Source organism: Anastrepha ludens, chromosome 4 (assembly GCF_028408465.1).
Source record: "Anastrepha ludens isolate Willacy chromosome 4, idAnaLude1.1, whole genome shotgun sequence".
Lineage (NCBI taxonomy): Eukaryota > Metazoa > Arthropoda > Insecta > Diptera > Tephritidae > Anastrepha > Anastrepha ludens.
This window is the reverse complement of record NC_071500.1, coordinates 77,809,267-77,835,829: the sequence shown is the minus strand read 5'-3', so window position 1 is coordinate 77,835,829 and position 26,563 is coordinate 77,809,267. Positions and strand designations below refer to the sequence as shown.

At 35.2% G+C, this 26,563-nt stretch overlaps 1 protein-coding gene across 4 annotated transcripts in view; it reads left to right on the top strand.

Annotated features, from left to right (window-relative positions):
- Positions 1 to 26,563, top strand: part of LOC128859918 (ras-related protein Rab-26) — a 53,702-nt gene that overhangs the window by 13,539 nt on the left and 13,600 nt on the right. The window contains exons 1-2 of one of the 4 annotated variants that reach the window (XM_054097064.1): positions 14,180 to 15,137; positions 22,615 to 22,725. The exons of 1 other annotated variant lie outside the window; for it this stretch is intronic. In XM_054097064.1, the coding sequence (XP_053953039.1) occupies positions 14,328 to 15,137; positions 22,615 to 22,725 (921 nt within the window). In that variant the 5' untranslated portion in view covers positions 14,180 to 14,327. Of the gene's footprint in view, positions 1 to 14,179; positions 15,138 to 22,614; positions 22,726 to 26,563 lie in introns of those variants that run through there. 2 more of the 4 variants (XM_054097068.1, XM_054097065.1) reach the window with 2 other exon arrangements.

Sequence of the window (26,563 nt, the reverse complement as noted above, 5' to 3'; positions counted from 1 at the left end):
CGTAATACAATTGCGACATCCCAGATGCTGAATAAACAAACGCAACAATGTAAAGCAATTGTAAAAAATGCTGAAACAAGCTTTAGCAATAAAAATCTCAATATCCAAATATACTGATACTTCGATCAGCAAAATTAGCTTTATCAATAAATATTAGTTTAAGCAATAAACATCCGCCATGCGTCGATGTAAAGCAATTGTCAAAAATGCTGACACAAGTAGAAATAAGCTATATTAAGGACAGATTTAGTAATTAAACTTTGAGTTGTAAGTTGGAATTTACAGAATAAAGGTCTTTCGACCAAGAAAATTGTGTTTTTTTCCATCGTCCAATTTTCCGGACGATAACTTATATACAAATAACCCATTATATAAATATTATTGTTATATTTATTTTTATATAAACATAACAACAATTATATGTATATATATAAACACATCATTGTTATGTATATAAACATAATAACGCACACACGCACACAAACCAAAATATAACAAAACACAACATAACATAACATAACATTTTTTGTTTTTACGAGGTGTAAAAGAACCTCAAGTCCGACGGTTCATCCTACAGGGATACCGTTTTGGTAATTACGTCTGGAGGCCGTCACCGGCCTTTTAATGACTTGTCCCACTTTGATTGCCAGTCAGCTATAGAGGTAGAACGTTCTGCTTGTTTGAATTCGTCTGTCAGCTTCATACCTTTGCGAGCCGTACAACCTCTTCTGTAAGTTTGCCCGGATGTTTATAGGCATTTTGCTAGCAGATTGCATCGTCTGACACCGTTCTATAGGCGCATGCGGTCCTCAACGCACTTGTTCTACTGACCTGCAGTAGTTCTCTAAAATGGCACTTTTTTGCTCCAGCCCAGATTGGAGAGGCGAACAATATTATGGAGTCTGTCGCAGTGGAAAGAATTTTCTCCTGGCACCTTGTGGTCCTCCTAAGTTTGGTAGTATGCCCATAAGTGCCTTGTTAACCTTTGTCGCCTTCACACTACGGCTTTAAGATGTTCCCTGAATGTTAGTCTGGCATCAATGTACATGTCAAGATATTTTATAGCCTGCCTTCAGTTTTTTAATTTAAGTCACATCAATTTAATATGTTTCGTTTTTTGACGTTATAACATCTTATAATTCGATGTAGCCGGCTGCACGTACCAAAAAATGCGTCGATATTTTGCTCATGCGTTGTTATCTTGCTTATGCGGCGTTACCTTGCTTGAACTGCATGTTATGTTATGTTATGTTATGATATGTTATGTTATGTTATGTTATGTTATGTTATGTTATGTTATGTTATGTTATGTTATGTTGTGTTATGTTATGTCATGTTATGTTATGTCATGTTATGTTATGTTATGCTAAGTTATGTTATATTATATTTTGGTTTGTGTGCGTGTGTGCGTTATTATGTTTATATACATAACAATGATGTGTTTATGTATATATATATTATTGTTGTTATGTTTATTTAAAAATAAATATAATAATGATGTTTATATATGTTATTATTATGTTCATGTACAAATAAATATAACAATAATATTTATATAATGGGTTATTTGTATATATACATAAATATAAAAAAATAAATAATGATATATAAATATAAATAATGATATATATATACAGAATTTATAATTAGTGATGACTAGTTGTTAATAATACCTGTTGTTTTAATGTTTTTATTATTAATTTATTATTACATATATATCAAGGAAAAAATGTATGGTAATATTTACCACATACCTTATAAGATATGTTGTATACTAATATATATATATAAACATGCATACATACATATACTTTGGTGCAATTTTCATAGTCTAATATACATATGCCCTTTGCCAATACATACAAACATGCAAATATACAATTTCGCGCAATTTCCAAACAAAAAGAACAAATCTATATGTGAAGATGCATACAAATCATAAGGGCATATCAAATGTACGAATCTATTCTCTACGATATGATATGATAAGAGAAGTAGGAAATGAAGGGAGTATTTCGAGTGCAATGTGTCTTGAAAAAGTCAAATCGATGATGTTGCCTTTTAGTGTTGTTGACTTATTAACGTCTGATGCACAATCGAAGTTGAGCATATCTTTCATGAATTTGATAAATGCTTCGTCATTTTTCACGTTTGTGTAAATGTAACTGATCAATTCTATTGCGATTCCATTTTCCTCCTTCTCTATAACCATACAAAATATCTATCAAAAAAATAAAATTTTCTTTTGAAAGATGCAACCATTCCATCAGTATTTTCTTATGACGTTGTCACGTTAAACTATCTTCAGTAAACCGACTTTACAGACAACCTCTTTTTTTCGTTTTGTTTTGTTTGTCGCATTATTGTTCACGATTTTTTTTATTTATTTCATTATTTGTTTCGATTTTTTCGTTTTTTTTATTGTGTCCTTTTATGAAAAGATGAATTATTTCAGTCACAGTTTTGTACTGAGTTGCGGTTAAATTCTGAAAATTGCCACCAGATTGCATACCACTTGCTCCATACCACGCTTTTCAGTAATCCAACATTTTTTTCAACATATAACCGCCATTTTGAATTTTTCTAATGGGACTTTAGATTCCGAATCACCGACCCCAAAAATATTAAAATATGACGGGATCCAACATTTTTGCATCAGTTTTGTAAAGATTATAAGAAATGTATTTGCTTATTTGCGAATTTAGCGTCTTTTAAGTGGCAGAGTAACGACGCCATTTTTAATTTTAAATTCTGCCACTTCCAATTGAAAGGGCATTAGTTTGCGAGTATTTTGAAGTATTACAGGTTTATTTTAGTTGCTTATAATTTTGTTTATATACATACATATATTATATTAAATATGTTTATATACATACATATATTAACTTCCATTTTTTTTTTATCAACTAAAAAATATTCACATAACTAGTTTTGGTGCACTTATGTATGTACACAAATAAATTAAAACCAGCTAAGTAATGCTCTTCGTCATGTTTCATAGAGGGTAGAAAATGTGCCTTAAATATCATTAAACCGAAATAAATAAATGTGAAGATAACTTTTTTTGAAAGTGCGGTAAATAAAATTAATTATGTTTGGTTATGATATATTTTATATGCACTACGCGCATATACACAGTTTTAGAAATTTTTGCGAAAATATTGAACACACCAACGAGGATTCTGGATTCCATAAAGTATTAGCTAAGAATAGCAGTATATCCATGAACAACCCCAAAAAAAGAGACGGAACCTTCACCGAAAGTGAAGATGAGAAAGTAAGAATACTTCTTGCGGCACACTTTTCAGGTTCCTTTAGGTTGGTAGAGACAGCAACAGAACATATTGAAAGCCTGGAAGTGTTAACAGCAATGAATGGATTAGTGCCAATGAAATATGTACGGCATCAAGATTGAAGCTTCAAGCCGCTAAAATCAACTGGTTTTGATCCTCCCGACATTACTCCAAACAGGCATAGACCTGCTTCTAGAACCACTTACTTGGATTTCTAGAGCAAGTATCGTACTTAGGTACATACCAAAGGTATGATAAAGGGCAAAAGTGGAATTTATATCGAAAGTAGAAAAAAAGGATTCACTTAGTCCTAAATCCTTCGGGGTCAAATTGTCCTACTGCATACATCTTGATACTAGCAAATGCACCACTGTATTCATGTCAACATACACATAGGGCTGGGTCATCAACAGAAACTGCACTGTATCAACTAACCAATATGCTTCGAGGCAGTATAGAAAAGAAGAAAACCGTAATATGTGCATTCCTGGATATAGAATGTGCCTTTGATAACACCTCACATGAAGCCATAAATAGGGATCTCACTGAATGGGTAGGCAATATTCTAAGTAGGAGAAATGTAGAGATACCAACCAGCTCAGGTAGCATAACGGCAAACAAATTTAGTGGGCATCGGTCACAGGTGGCGTACTATCACCAATAATGGGGAGCTTAGTTGAAAATGAACTCTTGGTGGAATTGGACAGCAACGGGTTATCATTCCAACGCCGACGTCATAATTATAATATGTAGAGGGAAATTCGAAAAGGCTACATATATTTAATGGAATTCAATTAGAGTTAAAACTAACTAGAAGGTGGGGTTAAACATAAATCCAACATAAACGACCACCGCAAAATTCTCAAGGAAATACAACCTGAAACATCTTAAACAATTTGCTTAGATGGAATTGAGTTAAAAATGTAAAGGGAAGTAAAATTCTTGCATATAAGATTTAATCAAAAATTACAATGGAAGGCACGTATAGAAGAGATGGCGAGAAAGGCTCTTAGAGTATTCATGAAATATAAATCGATTACAGTGAAAAGTTGGGGATGTACCAAAATTACTGCGATGGATCTACACTGCTATAGTCAAACTTATAATTTTCTGTCGGATAGAAGGCTGAGAGATGTACACGACGAAGTAAACAGTAATGAACACAATAACAAGGCTATGAAGGCTTGTGCGTGTATGCATAATAGGAGACCTGCTTATATGTTTCACGGCTTCAATAGACGTTCTTCTTGAACTCACTCTTCTTCACATTCCTATCCCAACCCAAGCAAGGATGGCTATCCAAAGAACAACAAAAGCTACCACTGGCTCAGGCATTCATCAACATCAGGCAGAAAGTTTGATATTCTTGCTGGACTAACCTCTGAGATGTCGACGCCTTGAGGCATGATGCTAACGATGTGAAATTTTGTCAAACGCTTCAAGACTGAAATACTTAAACGCCCTGAAAAATTTGAAATTTCGTTTAATTACCCAAGCGACAAGCCGTCTCCAGCTCCACTATGATTAAAATAAAGTACAGACTTAAATAAACTAAGCTCTAACTTATTTAGAGCCGGGTTTAACTTAAATATAATTATGCGCCCATTTAATATGTATAGAAATATTACAATAATTATAATTAAATATGTATGTAAAGTATGTATACTCTTGTAATAAGGGGAAAACCTTATAGATATGAAAAAGGTCTCTCTAACAACTAACAAAATATTCCAATATTTAATTAAATAATTTTTAATAGTGATTTCATATCCTTGTAGCCACTCTGTCTCTTAAAAATTGCTCCTATACAACATGGCCGCCACAGCCTGTTAACATTGACCTTTCCTATTCTATAAAAAAATATGCATACAGTACGTATGTAGGTACATATATCTGTACATACTGCAATGTAGCAACATGTTGCTTTCCACCTATCTTCGTTTGTCAACATATGTATTTCTACCGCGTCAGGCAACAAGGCGCCGATTGCCTTCGTTGGGTGCTACCTCACGCGACACAGCGTGCGATGTTTTCAGTTTTCTGCGCATTTCCTGCTCACATAGTCTAGTCAAAGGCTCGCCAGGGAAATGTTGTACAACAATTGTTAAATACGGCCACTTGGAGTGAAAAGTGTATAAGCATATGTACATACTGAGATAGATAAATATATCATAAGTTTCCGATTGTTCGTAACTCCGACAGCACGCCAGTTTTCCACCTGCTTCAACGGAATAAACAACAAAAATAATAACGCCCACTAAAATTTAAACAACGCAAACGCACTCCCGTTGCCATTGACCTAGAATTTGAAATCAATTGATTAAAACGTCTGCTGTATTCCGCATCGGTCAGACAGCACACGCAGGTTGCAATTCTTTTCAGTTTGTATTGTTCTCTAAGCGAGACTGAAACAGTGTGGCAAATTAGTGTAAAATCAAGTTGATAATAATATCTAAATGCGTATTTTTAAATTGTTGTTATCTTCTTTGAGTGAATAACTTTTAACAATCTTTTAGGAGATAAAATCGTAGTGTTTCTCTTGTGTAAACCTTAATAATTTATTATGATGGTTAAATAAAAAACATACAAATAAAATCTGTAGGTACCAAAAAAATTTATAAATATGTATTATAAATATTATAAACTCCTCTAATTGGCAATACACTTTAAAGATCTAAAAAAATGAATCAATAAATAAAGTGAGCATTAACTTACTCTTATTAATAAAAATATCTGCAACAACAATACGGAAAATTCGTTACTTCCAATATATAATATAATTGTATTGTGAGTATTGACCAGCATTGTCAATTCGACGGCATTTTGGTTGCTAATAATAATCTATGGACTTTTGACAAAAAAAAACTTATTTGAACTTAGCATTTTTGAACACCAATAAATTCTGATATTTGAAAGAAAAATATGTTAATTCAATTCCACATGATTTACATTTTGCATTAGAACCCAAGAATTGAATGCTTTACGGGAAGAAAGTGTTAAGTCGAGGCTAGTGATTCTGAAACCCACGGAAATGCTCCGTTTCTCGCTCTCGCTCATTCTTTAAACTTCACTTCATTCAGAATTGTACCCCCTGATTTCACACGTATTCTTATGCTGTTCCAATCAGTCGTTGTTCAAACGGCCTTAGGTAGCTGGATGCGAAACTCCTTTTCTCGTGAGAGCACTGTCAAAGTGTGCATTTTTTATAACTTTAGCCAGTGATGCAACAGCGGAAGAAACATTAACGGGGTATTTTTTAAACAAAAATTGTAAAATTTAAGTTTCCACACCACCATTGAGGTACGCAAACGGCACGTTACCGAAGTTAATTTCAGGTACTCGGTTGCCCAACAGGCCTATATCATCCATATACGCATACAATACAAATCCAATTCAATTATATACGCTTTTAAAACAAATCTGAATAGGAAATAAAAGGCTTTTTGAAAATTCTACAAACAAACCTTAATTGAAATTATTTCGCTTCAATTGAATTTATTAAAAAACAAAATGTTTCGAAATGTTTCGTTCTCATATAAAATGAGAGAGTTTCTCATCTATTCATCCATGCAGACGGCAACGAAGTAACATGAGCTGTGGCTACGTTGGTTTTTTTATATCATTCAACAATTTCATTTTTGTCGTAATCAATCCACTATCACGTCAGCAAATTAGCCGATGCCTTCCTCCTGCTGTGAGCCACACCTGAATTAGCCCCACCGTGCGAACGGACTAGTGTACTAGTTCGCTCGAGAATTAAAAATTAGGACGACCTATTGCAGGTGGCCGCCGTAGCCGAATAGGTGGTGCGTGACTACCGTTCGGAAATGCATAGATTCGAAACTCTGTATATGCCATTTGGAGTCGACTTAAAACTGTAAGCCCTCCATTTCTAACATTAAGACGCACGCCACAAACTGGAGGAGGAGCTCCCGCGGGAACACCCAAAAATGGTGTAAGCGCCAATTATATACTTATATGCTTATACCGTATAATGTAGGCCTCTTAAATATGATTTAGAATTGTATTCCATTATCTAATACTTTCAGTGGCTATATAACATACAATTTTTGTAATTAATTTCGATTCATGTTATGTCCACTTAGGCGAGGTTAGGTTGAAGTGGCTGTCCTATGGGAAACCGTCAGGCTCTTAGCCCATTGTGATGCCGTATGGGGAACTTTTCCCTATCTCCCCTAAACCCAGTGTGGGCTTTCCAACATTTTAGAATATCCCGGATTACTTCGTTACAAAGTTGTCTAGTTAGAATAGTAACCCTACGTCTGGATAGAGCAAGATAATGGCACAGAAGGTGCGAGATCGTCTTTTCCTCAACTGGACAGCTTCTGCGATCAGTGTGCTAAGACTGTGCTTATTTTGGCTAAACAGAGATTCTGGGTGTTTAGCATTGAGAGTCGGCCACAATTGTTGGGCGATTGTGCAGGTGGTTTCATTACGCCATCCTTTACTCGCTGCTCCAACGATTTCCTCAAGGATAAGTAGCTTACATATTTGTAAGGGTATGCCTATGCCATTGTCTATGTACTCAACCGTCAATTTGATGCTAGGTCTTGCTAGGTCATCGGTTCATCTACAGTTTCCCTCAATGTAGCAATGGCCCATGTTACCTTTAGGGGAAATTACAGCGATCTTGTTAAGAGATATGCGGCATTTCATGGCTACCTTTGGAGGTTGTCGGCTGTTTTGTGCGTGATTATATCGCCGCCTGGCTTTCAGTGAAAATGTAGATATCATTCCAGGAATCGCATCACACTGTATCAGTGTAGCGGCTTTCATTATTGCCATCAGTTCAGCCTGAAGGACACTGCAGTAGTTGGGGAGCCGAAAACTAAAGGAAGAGATGCTCGGAATATGCACCTCCCTACGAGTTTAGAACCATCTGTATATACATGGATGGACTCGCCCTGTCTTACATCGAACTTTGTAATGGCAAGTATAGACGGGAGTGCATAGTCCACTAGTACGAGAAGCTCCAATATGCCAGCCAGGATTTTACCGTGACCCTAGTCCGTGTTTGACATTTTACTTTAAGTGTTCAGTCTGCGCACTGCACGTGATATATCTATTATTTCACAAAAAAAAATTCATCTATCAAAAAGAAAATAATAAAGTTCAAATAGAAATTTTTAGCTCCAATGTTCACAATCTTTTTATTAACTTCACAATACTAATTAAGCAAAGTGTAAAACACTCAGGTAAAATCCTGACGACGAACTCCATACAATGTTGATCAGCATTTCTTTGCACTTAGAAAACTATTTAAGGGTAAATTTTATCTTTAGTACACGTGCGTATTTTACTCTTCTGCATTGAAGCCGGTAATTATTTTCTATTCAGTCTCTTTGGTAAGTATTATTTTTAGCTTTTCCAGCCGCAAATAGCGCAAACACCGCTACGCTAAACAAGCGACCACAGTATCAAAGCATCATTTAAGGGTGAAATCGTATAAAAAATATCAGCTTCTGCTAGGTTTTATTATTATCATCCCTAATTGTCTTAACAGAATCAAAATCAGAATCAATGTTCTAAAATATTACAAAATCAAGAACAATGAGAAAAAAATATGTAGGGTTTTCAGGTTATGCTAAAAGAATCTAGACGTTAATTTTATATATATATTTTTATACTTAATTAACTTTCTAACCACAAAATATGCGTGACTTATTTTTACCATATTCATAACAATCGCTTAAGTGAAATCTAAATAGAAAAGGCTACAAGTAGGTAATTTTACACCACGCTGCTAAGTCATGTTGACTGATTCAACTATTTGCGAAAATCTGCACGAATTTACTTTTACTATTCCGTTCCCCAATTTATTGAACGGGAGGAATTGGATGTTTGTTTTACTTAAATTAGTATCCAAGTTAATTACTCTATAGTCGTTATCCAATTAAGTTTAAACAAAGTTTTGATACTCGTAATACATAATTTTCATTTCTATTTTTTATTTCCTCCGTAATTTTTCAACTATAATTAGTTTGACAATTAATACATGCTTCAATTCACCCATGAATTCTCTACGCATTTTAAAAAGCTGTTATGTTAGTGATGCCACAAAAATCGATAATGTATTGCGTACGGTATATGAATCTGCACTTCATATTGTACGGAAGCCTAAATAAAACACTGAAAGGAATGCGGAGAGGGCAAACGAGGAGAGATAGTTCGCAGTTTGAATAACATTAAAATAAAAGCAATCGGATTAAGTATTTGAATAAAATGCCATAGTCATAGACGCTGAGAATTCTGATTAAAATTGTTGTGGGACAGATGATTTGCTTATTGGATAATTTTGTCAATAAAAGATATTCAAATGCGGGTATTAGCTGTCCTGATACTAAATTGCAATTCCTCAAACTGCTCCGAAATATCAAAACAATTAATGTAATTTCGAACGTGTTAGTGCACTAGCATTGCAACCGATATTTCATGTTCTTTTCATTACTTTTCATTCCCAATTGATATTAAGTTTCGCTTTTCGGCAATGTTGCCACCGGAAACTCTCCTGATCCACTTAAATTATATGAATTACGTCTAGTTGTCAATTCGCATTCGTTGCACTTAATTCCTGAGATAATTTCGAATTAAGTCGTTAATCCCGATTAACGTCTAGTCTATAAGACATAAGGATACCCCAGAACATTCATTTTCAAAGTAAATTATTTCAACTCCAGTGTTTTTTATCTCCCTTGTTGTTGGTAGTTCTCAGATAAATATGCTTATATTTCTATCAATAGAGGGATATAATTTGAAGTAATTACTTAATTACTATCCCATTCTGTTATGTTGGCTTCGGTTTTATGAGCACGGAGCTATAAAAATTAATAATATATTCAAACGAAATTAAAGTATTGTCACAGCAACCACGGAACACCAATGGAATATTTTACAAAAGAATATTTCAAGACAAGTTACGCAGCCTATTTTACTTGTCCTTCTTCCATTGAAAAAGGAGAATTTTTTGTCAAATGCGCTTTAGTCTGCACTCTTGCTCTGATCCTTGATCCCGTAAGCTACACTCAGTATATAGGGAAATATTTTTTTTTATCTCATGAGTATCAAAGAAAAAAATACTACCATAAGTAAAAAGTTATACTCCATACAAAGCATTTGAGGCGCTACGGCTTTCAACGCTTTAATCAGCTGACAAATCGTATAGGTGAGTAAAGCGCTAAAAGCCACGGCGCCTTAACGCTTAATATCGAATTCCAGCTGTAGTATGATACTTAAATACAAAAATATCTAACATATCTTCTTTAAGATATCCCCCAAAACTGTCAGACAACTAGTTGATTACTAGTCCATAGAACCTTCAGTTTCAACCTTTGAGCTCAAATCAAAAAAGAGGATAGTAAACAGTTTTTTCCGGTTTTTTTACCGCGCATATCGCGGTATCGTTAGTGCCAGTGAATTTGTCAGAAACTGTTTTCAAGCTGACGTAGTTTTAAAGTTTTATTCAAATTTTGTTGTTGACAAACTAATTTTTTAGTATTGACTTTTAAATTGTGCTCCGTTAATTACATCAACCTAAGCTAGCTTCCCATTTTTATATACAAAAAGTTCGCTAACTTGATATTTTAATACAGCTGATCTAAAATTAAGAGACCTCATTGAGGCTATGAAAAAATTTAGGCGTCACTGCGTTAAATTTACAAATTTTCAAATCCAAATGTATGTATCCACTGATCCACTCATATACACATATTTACAAATATGATAAATTAAGCTAATTTAAATAATTTATTGAAGCAGACCTCTATCGCACCATGTAGTGAAGATGAAGTATGAAGGATGCGCACACATGAAAACTAATTTATTAATATTAATTATTAGATGGGCATATTTAATACGTGAGTATATTTATATACATACTCGTAGATAACTAAAAAGGGTATTCGAATGTGGTAGGGAATTTTTTTTTCTTCTCCACTTGATTAATGTAATATGGTGTAATAAGTTAATTAGCCGAAAGCCTTTTTATATAAAATAATAATGATGTTACTATTATTATAACTACTTGGCGACACGTAATTTGTTTAATACTGTTTTAGCTAAAGTTAGAATAAATGTCATTTTCGTTTTACTGATAGATTGGAAATGCGGATTACTAGATGAGAGATCTGTTTTGTATTCAAAAATTTGATACCTTCCAGTTGCCGCTAAATATGCTCCATCATATAATATGAAATTAATTCATGTTTAAAACTCTCAAGCTAGAACTCCTTAACTTGCGTTCCAGGATTCATAGCATTCACTCCTTTATTCAGCTATAAGAGTTGTCAGCTGTACTACCATATACTTCTGTGGGCAAAAAGTAAGGTGAATTTGGTTGTAAAATGAAAAATCTTTATTTATTCTTGTAAATCAATTTCATCCCCTTCAAAATAATCCCCTCTCGATGAAATACACTTATACTAACGATTTTTCCAATCCCCGAAACATGCCAAATAGTCCATTTCCGGTATAGCCATCAGCACCTTCTTCGATTCAGCTTTTATCTCCTCAATCGACTCGAAACGCGTTCCCCGGAGTGGTCTCTTGAGTTTTGGGAATAGCCAGAAGTCACACGGAGCCAAATCAGGCGAATACGGTGGTTGCGGAACGATATGCGTGGAATTTTTGGCGAAATGGTCACGAAGAACGAGTGCAGTGTGAGACGGTGCATTATCGTGATGCAAAAACCAAGAGTTGTTGGCCCATAATTCTGGTCTTTTTAGACGAATTGCTTCACGTAAACGACGCATAACGCTCAAATAATATTCCTTATTAACAGTTTGGAAAGGTGGAAGGAATTCATAGTGCACCACACCACGAAAATCGAAAAAAACTGTCATCACGACCTTTATTTTTGAACGACTTTGACGTGCTCTTTTTGGTCTGGCCTCGCCTTTAGCACGATATTCGCTTGATTGGTCGGTTGTTTCAGGGTCGTAGTTTTCGGTACCAAACGAGATTTGACTTTTCGTAGGCCCAAATGGTCTTTCAAAATGGTTTTCACAGATCCTTCTGATATTCCGATCATATCAGTAAGGTCTTTAACAGTCAACCGACGATTTTTGAGCACTAACTCCTTCACTTTATTGACGTGTTGGTCATCTGTTGATGTCGATGGTCGTCCGGAGCGCTCCAAGTCATCAACACGTTCTCGACCCTCATTGAAGTCTTCGTACCACTTATAAACATTTTTCTGCGACATGGACGAATCACCAAATGCCTTCTGCAACCTGCTATACGTTTCCGCAGCCGAAATTTCATTCCGCAAACAAAATTTGATGGCACTTCTCTGCTCAATCAAATCAGACATTGTAAAAATCGAAAAATGCACTCTTGGTCGTTTGGTAAACACAAGCGTAAATATATTACTGGTAATGGCATTCACATGAAAGTTGGCCCAGTTGTTATTAATAGTGCTGCCAACTTATGAAAAAAATAATTAGAGCGAAATTTTAATCCGAAGCGAAGTTTGACAAATAAATTCAGCTTACTTTTTGCCCACAGTAGTATGGTATAAGTATTACACGAAAGTTCGTTCTGGAGTTCTGGCTTCGGCACATTGAAGACAATTAAAAAACCTAATTTAAATTCCTTTTAAGATAAGACAGCCAAGAGATTTGGAATTCTGTGAGGTTCTCCGAGATAATATCTAGACATCAGTAATAATAATTACATAGAAATTACGTGTTATTTGTAAGACTATTTAGGGCACTGGCTTTGATTCACTGGCATCGGCTTGAATTCAACTCATAAGGATATCTTTGATCGCAATACCTCAGTTGATAGTTTTAATCTATATCTCACAAAATTTTGACACCAAGGAAGGTGCTTGCTTGTAAATTTTCAGATTCGAAAATATAATTGGATAATGGTTCCGTGTATAAACGTCCACGTAAATGGGGAGAGTTTTTGACTGTCATTCACATGGGAGTGGCCAGAAACGATGTTTTTGCACTCGGTTCAAGCAGCTCACAGCTTCCAACTGATCTCATCCAAGTACCCTCTGAGCAGCGACTAGACAACCGTTTGAGAGCGAGATATGAGAAGGTGAACCCTGATGAGGTCACTGCGAGGTATTCAGCTTAAGAACGTACCAATATATGGCTTAGCTATATATGGCTTACCAATATATGTATATATTAGCTATATATGGGTTGTGCGTTGCGCTGGTAACCCTCTACTTAATAAAACAAAACTCCATTGAAAAGACGAAAACTGACTCTTGATTCTGATCTCCCCAAAAGTCGGCCGCTACTGCAAAATATTACGTCACCTCGCCTCCAGGTAATGAACGGATTACGAACAATTTAAGTGCCGATTGCTTTACTGAAAAGTACAGTAGCAGCTTTGTTCGGGATTTGACCGAGCTGCTCCTCTAATTTCTGGTAAGCGTCTTGATGTTGATCCACAAATGGAGCAACATGTAATTTTATGCAGTTCCCTTATGGCAGTTAGCCTTTATTAGAAGCATTTTCATGGCAAAAATGCAGTCGGAGGTTTGCCAATATTTGCCGTAGAGCGGCCACTATTAGAAAAACCTTTTCTATTATTTGGTATTTCAAGCCCATATCGGGTTTCAAACCCTGGGCCTACCGAATGATAGACCCGCACCAACCCATTCGACTGCAGCGGTAGCTTGCAAAGAAGAAGCAAAATTTATTATCAAAACAAAAATTGCTAAAGTCAAATACGTAAGTTGTTTCGTCAAAAGTTCACAGATATGTATATGCCCCTCATTTACAACCAATATCCAATACCTAATTGTCTATATGTAATTACTTACATTTTAAAACCAATATCTCACCTCGGGGAAAGAAAATTTAACACTAACCTCTCATCATTCAAAATGGCTTTTATTTTAGGTGGAAATAAAATCTTTTTTCTCCTCTCGAGTGATAATTCAAATAAACAAAAAGTCACAACTTAACTTGCGTCAAATTTGTTTAATTATTTACAATTCGTTACCTACAAACATACTTACATACATACATCAACATAAATAGACACGTACAAGCAATGCATCGTAAATCAAGTGTGAGACGTGTAAGTACTCCCACACCTCTACAAATGAACTCCATGTCAGGTTCCACAACAAAATCACCAAATCATGACCCGCGATTCGAAAGTTCAAAAAATGTCGATGATGATCACTATGACAACACGGATGTAGTACCTCGACGTGAATCACTGCACCAGCCAACTTGGCAATATATCGTCCCTGGACAGCCACTTCCAAATTCAAACGCCACAATCAGCTCAAATGCGGAGAGCAAAAGTTTGAATGTCACATCGGACTCAGATGAAGATGAATATCTGCGGCGACCAAGTATTGTTGTGCACCATCACTATTATCAGGAGAAAGAAATTCAGCAGCAGCTCCAGCTACCAACTAAGCCTCTACAACAGCTGCGACGCGCCAGCATGCACAGCGGGGTTTGTTTCAAGAGCTCCAGTAATAATGGCAGTAAAAAAATCACACGACATCATACCATTGCAAGTGCTGATGTAAAAATGGCTGTCGGTAGTGGCTTGCCGCTGCAACGCAAAAGTAGTTTAACACATCCCACTCGATCCTTGTTTGTGATGCAGAATGACTCGGAAAGCGCAGGCGGCATCATGCCCACGACTAGCAGCACCAACGCTACAATCACTACAGCTAACTCACCCATGACAAACATGGATGGTGTAACATTCTGTAAAAATGCAGGTCGCGCTTTAATGCGAATGGTTTCAATAGGTACAAAGCCGAACATCAACGGGACAAAGAGTGCCAACAGCGTCAGTGCTTATACCGATGGTGGGGAGGAATGCGACATGATGGGAAAGGTGATGTATACCAAATTAATTCTTTTTGTTTTTTTATCTATAAAAGCAACATCCAAGGGTCATACATGATATTGTAGTAGCAGATCCTTGTGTAGAAAATTACTTTTACTTTGGAAATTTGTACATCCGTTTTCTATAGAAGTGTTCCGTGCCCCACGAAGTCCAAAGATTTGACACACAGAGTCAATAATATCACTTGAATGCCGCTTAACCCCTAGAGCACGGAGTCTTTTTCATAACATAATGGCCGAAGTGTATTCACTTGGATCATCCAAATGAAAAACTTGCCTTATAATCATAAATAAATTAATAATAGAATGCCACTAATAAGCTTTTATGCAGGATTTAAATTAAAAGTCGACTTCCCAAAGAAAGGAAACAATTACTTACGAAGTTATTAAAGAAAAACTAGCCTTGGGGGAATCAAAGTCCCTTACTCCGTACTCTAAGGGTCAAAGGCAAATCACATTAACGTGGTCACCGGCTACATTTGGCATGAGAAAGAAGAAAATGCAAGTGTATATATCTAAAGAATATTCGAAAATATTTTTGAATCAGTCATAGGCTTTTTGTTTTATAATTTTAAAATGAGTTATAATTCAACGGTTGTATTTCGAGGATTTTTTGGAGTATTAGTAAGGCCGCGTTCATACAAATAAACTTTTGCCACTTCAAATTCTCTTTTGGTGTTACCCATCGTGTTCACACGCGGCAACTCCGTTGCTTGCAATTGTTTTAATTTTTAGTCTACAGCCAACAAGAGCGTTGTGAAGAATAAGAGCAAAGCGTGTTGATCGAGCACGAACAACTCGGTACTCTTCTGCTTTCCTCGTCTATCCCTCTTCCTCAAGTTACGAGTTGAAGCAACACGATTTGCTGTTTGTATGTATGAACGCTGTCTACTGAAACTTTGAATATAGTGGGATGTAACAGTTTAATGAGGTGTAACCAGGATGTACAAAATGCAAAGGTGTGGCCAATATCAGACTTTTAACCGGCTCCCAGCGATTTTGAAAGAATCTGCTGATTGTCTAACGTAAGCGGGGTCATGACGAAAAAATTGAGAATGTGTTGGTGATATACGAAAAAAATCAACGTAGTCTACACCAATGTTAATTCGTTGCCCTCTGAACAACGACTGATAAGGCGTTTGGTTCCAAGTGCTGCTGCCAAGTCCCTGGTGAAAGAACTCTTTGAGGTGTAAAGCTACTCACTATTGGTGAATCTTGCTCAATAATTTTGTTGTTGCTTCCACAAGCAAAATGTTCGTCAATCGAGCAGGCGAATCAAATGCGGCTAATATACAAGAAAATATGTACGTTGTTTTAGTGAACTGGGTGAAACGATATACCACCCTTAAGTAGTGTTGCATAGTAAAGAACAAGTTGCGCTATTGTGAATGAGCTCTGCAAACAAAATCTCAAATCCATTCTCTTTTTAAAGCTTAACAAAGCAATTATTTATGCTCTTACTCCATATTTCATTAACATATTTACCAAAAATTCCGTAGAGGAACTCATTTTGTTTTACTATTCGTTAGCAAATTTTGTCAAATATAATCTTATGTTTTATGACAAACGCTACGTAACAAAACTAAGAGCCGATTTCGCAATGCCTGATTAATATTGATTTACCCGGCGATATTTATCGCCTAAGTATCTATTTCTTCAATGATGAAATGCTCCGATGTCCGCACACTTTATTCCAACTCACTTCACTTCACGACCACTGTTTTATTTGAACACCGTTTTGTTTGAACAACGAGTTGCAAAACTGTGTAGTCTCTTACAACTTCAAAATCATAATTGTCAAATGTGACGTAGGTGCCTATACGCGAGTGCGTCGACTTTGCTTCTTTATCCAGTTTAGTAAAGGCAGAACTAACAGAACGGTCATTAAGGCCGATTACGTGAATATCATCGCACGATCGTTTCCAGCATCAGTTTAAAGATGTCACACGACAGCGAATCACAATATCTGAAATATCGGCTCGTAGAGCTCCTTACCAATCCTAATAACGCTACTTGTATTGATCAACGCAAGGGTCTTTACCAAGACAAGTATTGTGAATATCTGGTCAATTGTTGATTTTCCAGCTTTAAAGCTAAACTGATAAGCTCCAATCAGCTGGTTGATGGTGGACTTCAGTCTTTCACATAATGCGCTCGCTAGAACTTTGTACGTGATATGTTAAAGACTAATTCCTCGGTAAATGGCACTGATTGCAGCATCATTATTCTTGTGGATTGGGCAGAGCACACTTAAATTCCAATCGGCAGGCATGCTTTTATCCCAATGGATAAAGACATTTTTGTTGTTTTGCATACCAAATAGATGTACGATTCATTACCATAATCTACTGTCCATCCTCTATTATGCCAAAGTGAATAAATTTAAATATCCGTTCCATCAATGAGCCTTGGAATTATGACAAAAGATGGTTAGACGCCGGAGATCAGAATGCCATAATGCAGACTTAAATTTACAGCTGTTTGACACATTCACGACAACCGCTGCAGTCAGTCATACACATTATTACATCTTATACAAAAGTCAACCCTTGAGCTGGGTGATTCGCCCACTTGTGGCTTTTCGTAAGAGTTCAATCGTTAAAAATACCCATACCTACAGTTGTAGAAGTAGATACACTCCCACGCACAAGTATACTTGCAAACTTCCGCTTTTCGCTGCCTTGGTCAGCATAGCACCGATTGTATATACACAAGTATTTATGTATATGACTTTCTGGCCCCCAATATTGATTCTGCGGTTTTAATTCTGCTTTTGCCGTTTACAATGCATATATGAATTTACTGGAAAATTTCTGTTTGCAGCTTGAATAGCGAAACATAGCTGCATACATATGCATATATGGTACTCGTACATATGTATACTTATATGAATACGAGTTTCCAATACGGAGATCACAATTTTTGAAATGCAGATGCACAGTTAAGTTTCTTTTATCAGCTAACAGAGTCAATATTGATTCAAAACTTAGATTTTTATCATTTTTGAAATTATTAAAAATTATTGTGCTAATGAAATTCTAACTTTCGTGGCCGCAACTTTAAAAATGCTTACTACGCTGCCAGGAATTGACAATTCTGCATAAAAAGCTTAACTCATACCATTACAAGATCAAATTAAATTAAGAATTGAAGCCTCTTTGCAATTTGAAGCGCGGAAACTTGAGAGAAGCTCATGGACATTGTAGGATTCGAAATTGACAACATTCCGGCTGGTGAAAATTTAATACGATCGCTGCATATCTGCTCCCGCTCATTCCAAAATAATTATAGAATTTTATATTAAAAGCATTAGTATTACACCAGGAATAAATTTTAGCCCTATATCTTAAAAATCTCACTATTCAAAAACTTTTTTGCTTTTTGCTTGACATAAATTGTTAATCTAATATAAATCAAACAAAGATTTTAAAATAAGATTATTTCTTAAAATGACCAATTTCCCCATCCAATTAAGGGAAATAGCTAAGTGGTACATTGAAGTAGCTCCCAAAACAGCGGTTTTTGCAGGAAGAAAGACAATTTTACAGCAGCTTTGGAAAAATAAACCTGATTTGTTGGCATGTCGCCCATTAGGCAATGCTCTGATAGAACTACAAAATCCCCTGAGATCGTTTCGAAATTCCTATTTCCGAACTTTCTGGCCTCACCTTTTAAATGTAGCAATCTGCAAGTAGCATACTGAATACCAGAGTCTAGCTTTCGAGCGGAATTCGTTCTTCGACGCTCTGACCTGCGACCATAGTAACTTCTGTTTACTCATCTTCATTATAAATTTTTAAACTATAAATTGGGCCTTTAAACTTAGTTTAACTGCAGGGTATCGTAAAACGTGCCCTATAAAACTGGCCCTAATATAACGTTCAGAGCTAAACCTTATCCCGAAATTATTGTTGTTAAATGGATTAACTGGTAAATCGACTTTGGTTAGCAAGATGTCGCCATACAGAAATGTGACTTGATTAACACCGATTAAAACTTAAAGCACATGAAATTTCTATGTGCAACCTTGAATTACCGCCCTCTGTTTGTGAAAAAATCCATCACAGCTGATCCTGACAATAATCAAATGTCAAACAATAATAAATAATTAGTTAATGGTATTATTAATAATTTTTTTAATGGTATAATGGTCTAGTCCAAAAGGAGTATATGTTAAATACGAGCCTTTATAATTGTAATAGTCAACTGCATCTTCTGCTGCTGGATGAACTTATATTTGGCACCCATCTGAAACCTTCATGTACAATCAATTGCCTTATAAAGAGTCACTTTTTTACCAATAACTCCTCACACTTGAGGGAAACCCTGATTTTCGTTCATTCGGAATTTATTTAAATGTAACGGCCACAAACCTCTCCAGATCTCATGCCAAAACTCAATTAAAATGCAGCAAACAGTTCGTTTACCGATTCCAAACATATTTGCAATTGTACGGTATTCCAGCAAAGAACCAACGGCTTGCAAAGCAATTAAAATTCGTAGTTGACGTTTCTCCTCTCCAGACCTTTTGCATATTACACAATTTTTGGAGACATGAACACTTCGTTCGAAAATGATTAAAAAAATGCATCGCAATTTAGCTGGCAATGAACTTCTTAAAACATCTGGCCACGAATGTAATTATGTGCAATACTTGTTTTAATTAAACTAAGGAAATTTTTATACAAATATTGGGTATGGGAATAAGTGTCCGTCCTTTCTTAGCCAAAGTTACGAATTATTTGACTCGATCCATTCACTGAGCCAGTTTGCGATGCTCTCGTAAGAAGTGAACCGCTCTCCAATAAGGACTGACAATCCCTATAAATTTGTGGACCGATTTAGCAACGTGTGGCCTAGCGTTTGTATGTCTACCGTCCCATTCTGGCCGCTTTTCTTTGAGAGATCGATTCAACTGTATTAGCTGCAGTCGGTAACGATCGTCAGTGATGGTTTCAGATGGTTTAAGGAGTTCATAATAGATGACACCCTTCTGATCCCACCAGATGCACAACATAAACTTTCAACCTTTTTTTTGTTTTTTTATATTAGCTGCCAATGGGCCTGGTTCACCTGGCGGCTCCAACTTTTTCGACGGTTAGGGTTATCATAATAGATCCATTTTATTTATCGGCAGTGACGATACAATGTAGAAAACCTTTTCTTTTCACGATCTTTAACACTCACATCGAAATTGCCATTTTGGAAACGTCGAAACCACTCTTTACAAGTTGTATTTGATGAAGCGTGATTACCGTAAATATTGATCAATATACGAGACGTTTCAGCTGCACTTTTCTTTAAAAGGTAATAATGAAACACGACTTCCCTCAAATGATGTTTTTTCGGGATGAACGTAGACATTTTTGACGTCAGATAAAAAAAGATATTTACGCTTGAAACGAATGGCAACTACTGCGATCGATACCTCATTACTAGAGCGAACACGCAAATACTCGTAGTATCAGCAGCGACACCTCTTTTATGAGGGCGAAACTAACTTTGTATAATTTGATCCACATGCGCTAATTATTTTGGGCATCGTTTGAAGAAGAAAGAAACGTTTCATTGCTTGTCGCTTAGTATCAAAATTCCTGCATTTTTTCCATTGAAGGGAGAATACTTAAAAATAATAATATAAATGTTATTGCTACCTAAATTTTTTTTAAATTTTTGCGCAATATTGAAAAACAATAAGAAACAAACCATAAGCATTGACTCATTGCAGCTATTGTATAAATATCTTACAGCAGTGTGAACAGTCGAGATCAACGAAAAGATTAATTTTATTTTGACTGTCATTGGATGTCCTGCGAAAAAGGAGTAAATAAGTAAATAGCATCTAGAACCTCATTTGATGTAGTTCTAAGTGTCTAACTGCATTTGTATGTAAATCATAGTAGGTATTTGGACTTTAGTAAGTATAGTACATTGAGGTTAAACATTCTACCGAAGCGGAGCATCATATAAACACTCCATTTTCCCTCCTTTTCATTTACTAGTTTCCAATATTTATTGCATATCTGTATTTTTTAACAGATTGTGCTCCAAAGTTGTTTGTTGATTATTGAATGCGGTACTCTTTGTTTGAAATCAGGTGATCTCAGCATCACAAAATTTTAGGATTTAGCCCTCATTTCTTGCATATTGCTCATTTACAAATATAAAAGGATTATAACCCATCTCACTGTATATAATGTTTACTAGATTTCACATTGAAGGGCATCCATACACATACATCCATATTTATGCAATGCAGTAAATGTACTCTCTACTACTGAAAAATCATCGATTAACATAATCAACTACTTCTTAAAGGTGATACTAATTACGTTATTAAAACGCGTCTTGCCTCACGTTGAACTCAAAACGCAAAGAGATCCAATGCCCACTTTGGCGCTTCAACATTTATATATTTTATAAGTACAAAGTATATACAGGAGTTATGATAAAAATATGAGTAATTGAATAATTGTCCCACGTGGAGTATTTTCGTTACATATCGGGCGACCTATGTACATGGTTATGTTTCGCTTCCGGTGGTCAGAAATGATTAGTGATATACGTAGAAGACTTGTTTTTACATTGTCCCTTATTCTTTCGTTGGTTAACTATACTCTTTCATTTTTTCTCATACTAAAATTGTAAATTTAAATGTATTTAATATATACCTATGTATGTTCAGGAATAACTAAATTTACTTTTTATTGTGTTCCCAAATTGGTAACGTAAATCAAAGCAGCGCTGATCGAATTTTGAGTTTTTCATATGTTTATTTAAATTAAGGTGACATCAGACGGGGCAATGGAAGTGCTTTCAGCAAGTCTATAAACTGAAGAGTTTTGAATTATTTTAAGCGACTTCCGCATAATTTCATTCCCACCTGTAAGTATGAGGCAAGTTGCGTTCTGGTTTATCATTTCATTTGCCGAGCAGATCGCTGAACCCCAGCCCTCAAAAGACTTATGAAATGATAAATTGAAAGCGTACACAGCAGGTATGCCACACGCATCAAATCGTAGCATCAAGAAGCCCTTCCCCATAAAAGCAACTCGTTCCAAGAGCCCATCTTTATCAAAAAGTTATTAGCGGCCCACTCTGTTGTATGTAATTTGCAGGAGCAGTGGCCCCCATGCATGCAGCGGTGCCAGCTTGAGTTTCGTACCCTTAGCTCTTCTCCGACGTAATTCGAGGCAATGTAAATAGATAGATACGAGTACAACGCAAAATGAAATATTCCTGAACACGCATATGAATTTATCAGTTTCCACCTTTTAATATACATAACAATTAAGATTGATAATGATGTATTATTTGGTAATATTCTTCCTCTATAAGTAACCTATTCTGCACACATCAGTAGCACTTTCTTCAATTTGTTCGAATGAACTTCCATAATAACGAAAATTATGTAGATACATATTTCTTTTGAATTTTACTCTTAAATTCTGCCTGCTCCTCAATAGGTGATTATGTTGGGTGATTCAGGGGTCGGAAAAACATGCGTGCTCATCCGATTTTATGATGGGAAATATATGCCAAACTACTACATAACCACAGTTGGCATTGATTTCCGGGTAAGCATTGGATCTGTAAACTGTCATGAGGCTGGTGTGAAATGGATCGAACTGTTGCACGTATATACAATATATAGAGTTTTCAAATAAGGGCGGGTCGAAATGGAATAAAAAAGGTGTTTGCAAAGTATTATTTTTTTTATTTGAAAGGTTAATGCATGCCTTTATGCTTGAAAAATGACATCGTTCAAAAGTTTACGTTGCGTGTCGGCAGGGATCCAAGAGATCCAATATTCAATCACCTGCTGGATCGATCCGGCTGATTTTGAATAATGCCTGGGATATGTTAACTTTGAGGACGATACAAGACGATACAATATATAATATGTTTATTATATTATAAATTTGTACAATATGCAACTGTTCATTTGTATAACTTTCTATTGTGATTTGTCAGTGGATTTACTGGCACTGCCAAATTATTCCATTTTCGACTGCCAAAAGCACATGGCCGCCACAGCCTGTTGAGATCGGCCCGTTCCTATTAGAAAACCCTATACTTTAACTTTATGTAGTTATTGTGTTATTCTGTGTATTTATGTTTTAATTTTGATTATACTTCTTACAAGATACAAAGATTGTTAAGAGTTAATATTATTATTGCATTTTTTTAAATTTAAAATTTCAATTTTAAAAGAACCATTTAACTTTCTTCAAAGGTTTTTTCCATTTTTAATACTGTACACAATACAAAACCTACGTTGTACGTAGATGCAAAATATTTACCACCTCGTGATAGAAATGCGTGCGATGGTGTGTCTAAATTATAATACGTTCACATATAAGTAGGTGATCTATTTTTCGTGCTTAACTCCCAATGCGTAATTAAAAAGCGAGATTTCCCATATAAAATTTCTCTCCCAAAATCTGAGGTTATGAAATAATCTTATATTATTGCCATACTTTTTTACATACAACCCTGCGTTATCGATAATTATTATTACGAATGTAAGGAGAAACATCAAAATAAAGACTAAATGAAATGGATGCCGGCAAAGAAAATAGGTCTGTAGAAATAATTCTAATAAAATATGTGTTAGGAATTATTAATTGTGCATTCATATTACAGAAAAAACGTGTGTCCTTAAACGCTTTGCCCTCTTATTACTTATTATAAAATGTGATATCGAATTTCGCAATGCGTATTGTTGGCATTATTTTTTGAAATCTCAGTAACCATCGTTTAAAAATTTCTTCCAAATGTTTATTACTTTTCCTTCCTTCATATCATTAATAATACTTTAACAAACTCACAATTCCAAAATATCCCATCAAAGCAATTTCTATAAAGAAAAACCATGCAAAACAGTATTGACTGATTGTAAATTTTGAAGGGTGGATTAATTTTGTGGATTTATTGCTACCTATTGCATATGTGAACGTACTTTTATTACATACAAATGAATCTGAAGGTTATAGGAATAGGAATCGAACATTTTAATGGCTTTACTTATATGAAATAAGTTTTGAATTGAATTTCTTAATCTTAATCTCAGGCATGAACACCGAATACTAAAGAATCAATTGCAAGTTTTCTTAAAATATTTGGTCATGAAAATATGGTATGACAAAATAATGCTTAGAATACATAGTATTTATGTTAGGCATATAGTAAAGCTGCTAGATTATCTACCTGTATGATTTACTTTGCATTTCTTATACATTAAGTCATTCTAAAGTATTTATGCTGAGAGTCTAGTAATCTGAAAAAAATAATATATTTAATAATCAACTTACAAGGGTTTCCTTTTAAAGTTTGCGCCCAATAATGAAAACACAGCCAAATAATAATGAGAATGGCTTTATTGCTTTTATATAAATATATTCTCCTTGGAGTTCAATATATATATAAGTATTTCTGCATACGCTATTCGCTTAAACTAATTTTCAAAGCACTTTTCCACTCAGAAGTGGATAACTCCAAAACGAGCTATTTAAAGGCATCAACAGCTTCTTCAGGCGTTGAAAAGCGTTCACAAAAAGGGGCCCTTGGGTGCCAAATCAGGGTTGTAAGGCAAATGATCCGTTAATTTGATCATCTCAGTGATCAAACTCTCTCTTGTCTTGACGGAGGATGATTCGTCTTGGACGGTTGGTTTTCCTTAATTCTCCGAAAACTTTTGGCAAAACAATGGTTGTTTACCACTCAGAATTCACTGCTTCAGGTTTCTCTAGTGATATAGTTGCGACATGACCAGATTTTCCGAAAAGGCAGGCGACCATTTGCTGTAAAGTGCTATCCGCGTGAACCACTTTAGTCGATCCTAGATTCGTCACCTGTAGCAATGTCATAGATGTGCTTTGAACCACCGCTGCTGAATTTCTTCAATATTTCTTTACACCAATCGACACTAGTAGTTTTGGGGGATTGTCTAAATACGCGGTATCCAACGAGGACAAATAGTCTTTGCGACTAAATGCAATATTCAATATATGTATGCTGGTCCCAATAATGCCCAAAGATGCCTCTATCTCGCGATATGTCACGTGATGATCTTGCATTATCCAACAACATTATCCATTGCAACAAACGTTTTTAGACGGCCTTCACGAATTTCATCCTACGATGGTGACGGCAAATTTCATCCTACGACGACGATGTTGGATGTTCGTTGATCAATGCCCTCCTGTCTCAACAATCCTCGTCGAAAATTGTAATAGATGCTTTCCATTTCAATTCAACCGGGCTATTCGGGTCATGTTCTTCGATTTCGATGTAACTTAAATATGTTGCTCTCTGGTCAAAATAATGAGACACGTATTTTTTTGTTCGCCCGAAAAAAATTTTTTTCAAGAGTTATCGGCAATTTTGTTTTTCGCCTCAAACTCGATTTTTTTCAATTATATAAGAAAATTTTTTTTTAAATGCCCATAACTTAGTCAAAAATTAACCGATTTTAAGAATTCTGGGTTCAAAATGATCGTAATTACTTACACAAGCGACTTCATGTAGAAACAATTGCAAAAAAGTAGTTGAAAATTTTTTATTTAGCAAAAAAGAAAAAAAAAATGAAATTTTTCGAAATTCAATATTTCAAAAAGTGTATTTTTTTTTTTTTTATAACTTTTTCCAAATCAAAAGGACATCTCAAACTTTAATTGAGCTGCATGCCTAGTAGCTAAAATGAGTTGTTTTTGAGTAATGAGTTTTTGAGTAAACGCCCTGTTTCGCACTTTTTGTTTTTTGCTAAATAAAAAATTTTCAACTACTTTTTTGCAATTGTTTCTACATGAAGTCGCTTGTGTAAGTAATTACGATCATTTTGAACCCAGAATTATTAAAATCGGTTCATTTTTGACTATGTTATGGGAATTTAAAAAAAAAAATGTCTTATATAATTAAAAAAAATCGAGTTTGAGGCGAAAAACAAAATTGCCGATAACTCTTGAAAAAAAGTTTTTTCGGGCGAACAAAAAAATACGTGTCTCATTATTTTGACCAGAGAGCAACATATTTAAGTTACATCGAAATCGAAGAACATGACCCGAATAGCCCGGTTGAATTGAAATGGAAAGCATCAATAAATAATCGCAAGAAATTTTCACGAGTTAATTTCATCTTTTGAGCAAGATGAATTTTTCAACTCACTGAAAAAAAACAAATGAAGCTCGCAAGTGGAATCGTTATATGCAAGCTTATGCTAGTTATATGCAAATTTAAATATTCCAAAGGCCAAAATTATAAAAGACAACCCTTGTATGTATGTATAGTAATATGTAACTCGTAATTGCTTACTCATTTTAAACAATTAGTCAGTTCACAAACGAAACCCTTCGCCAAGGAACTACATAAAAAAATCTCGTGCTTGAAACTAAACTTTTTTTGTAGCATTTCAGA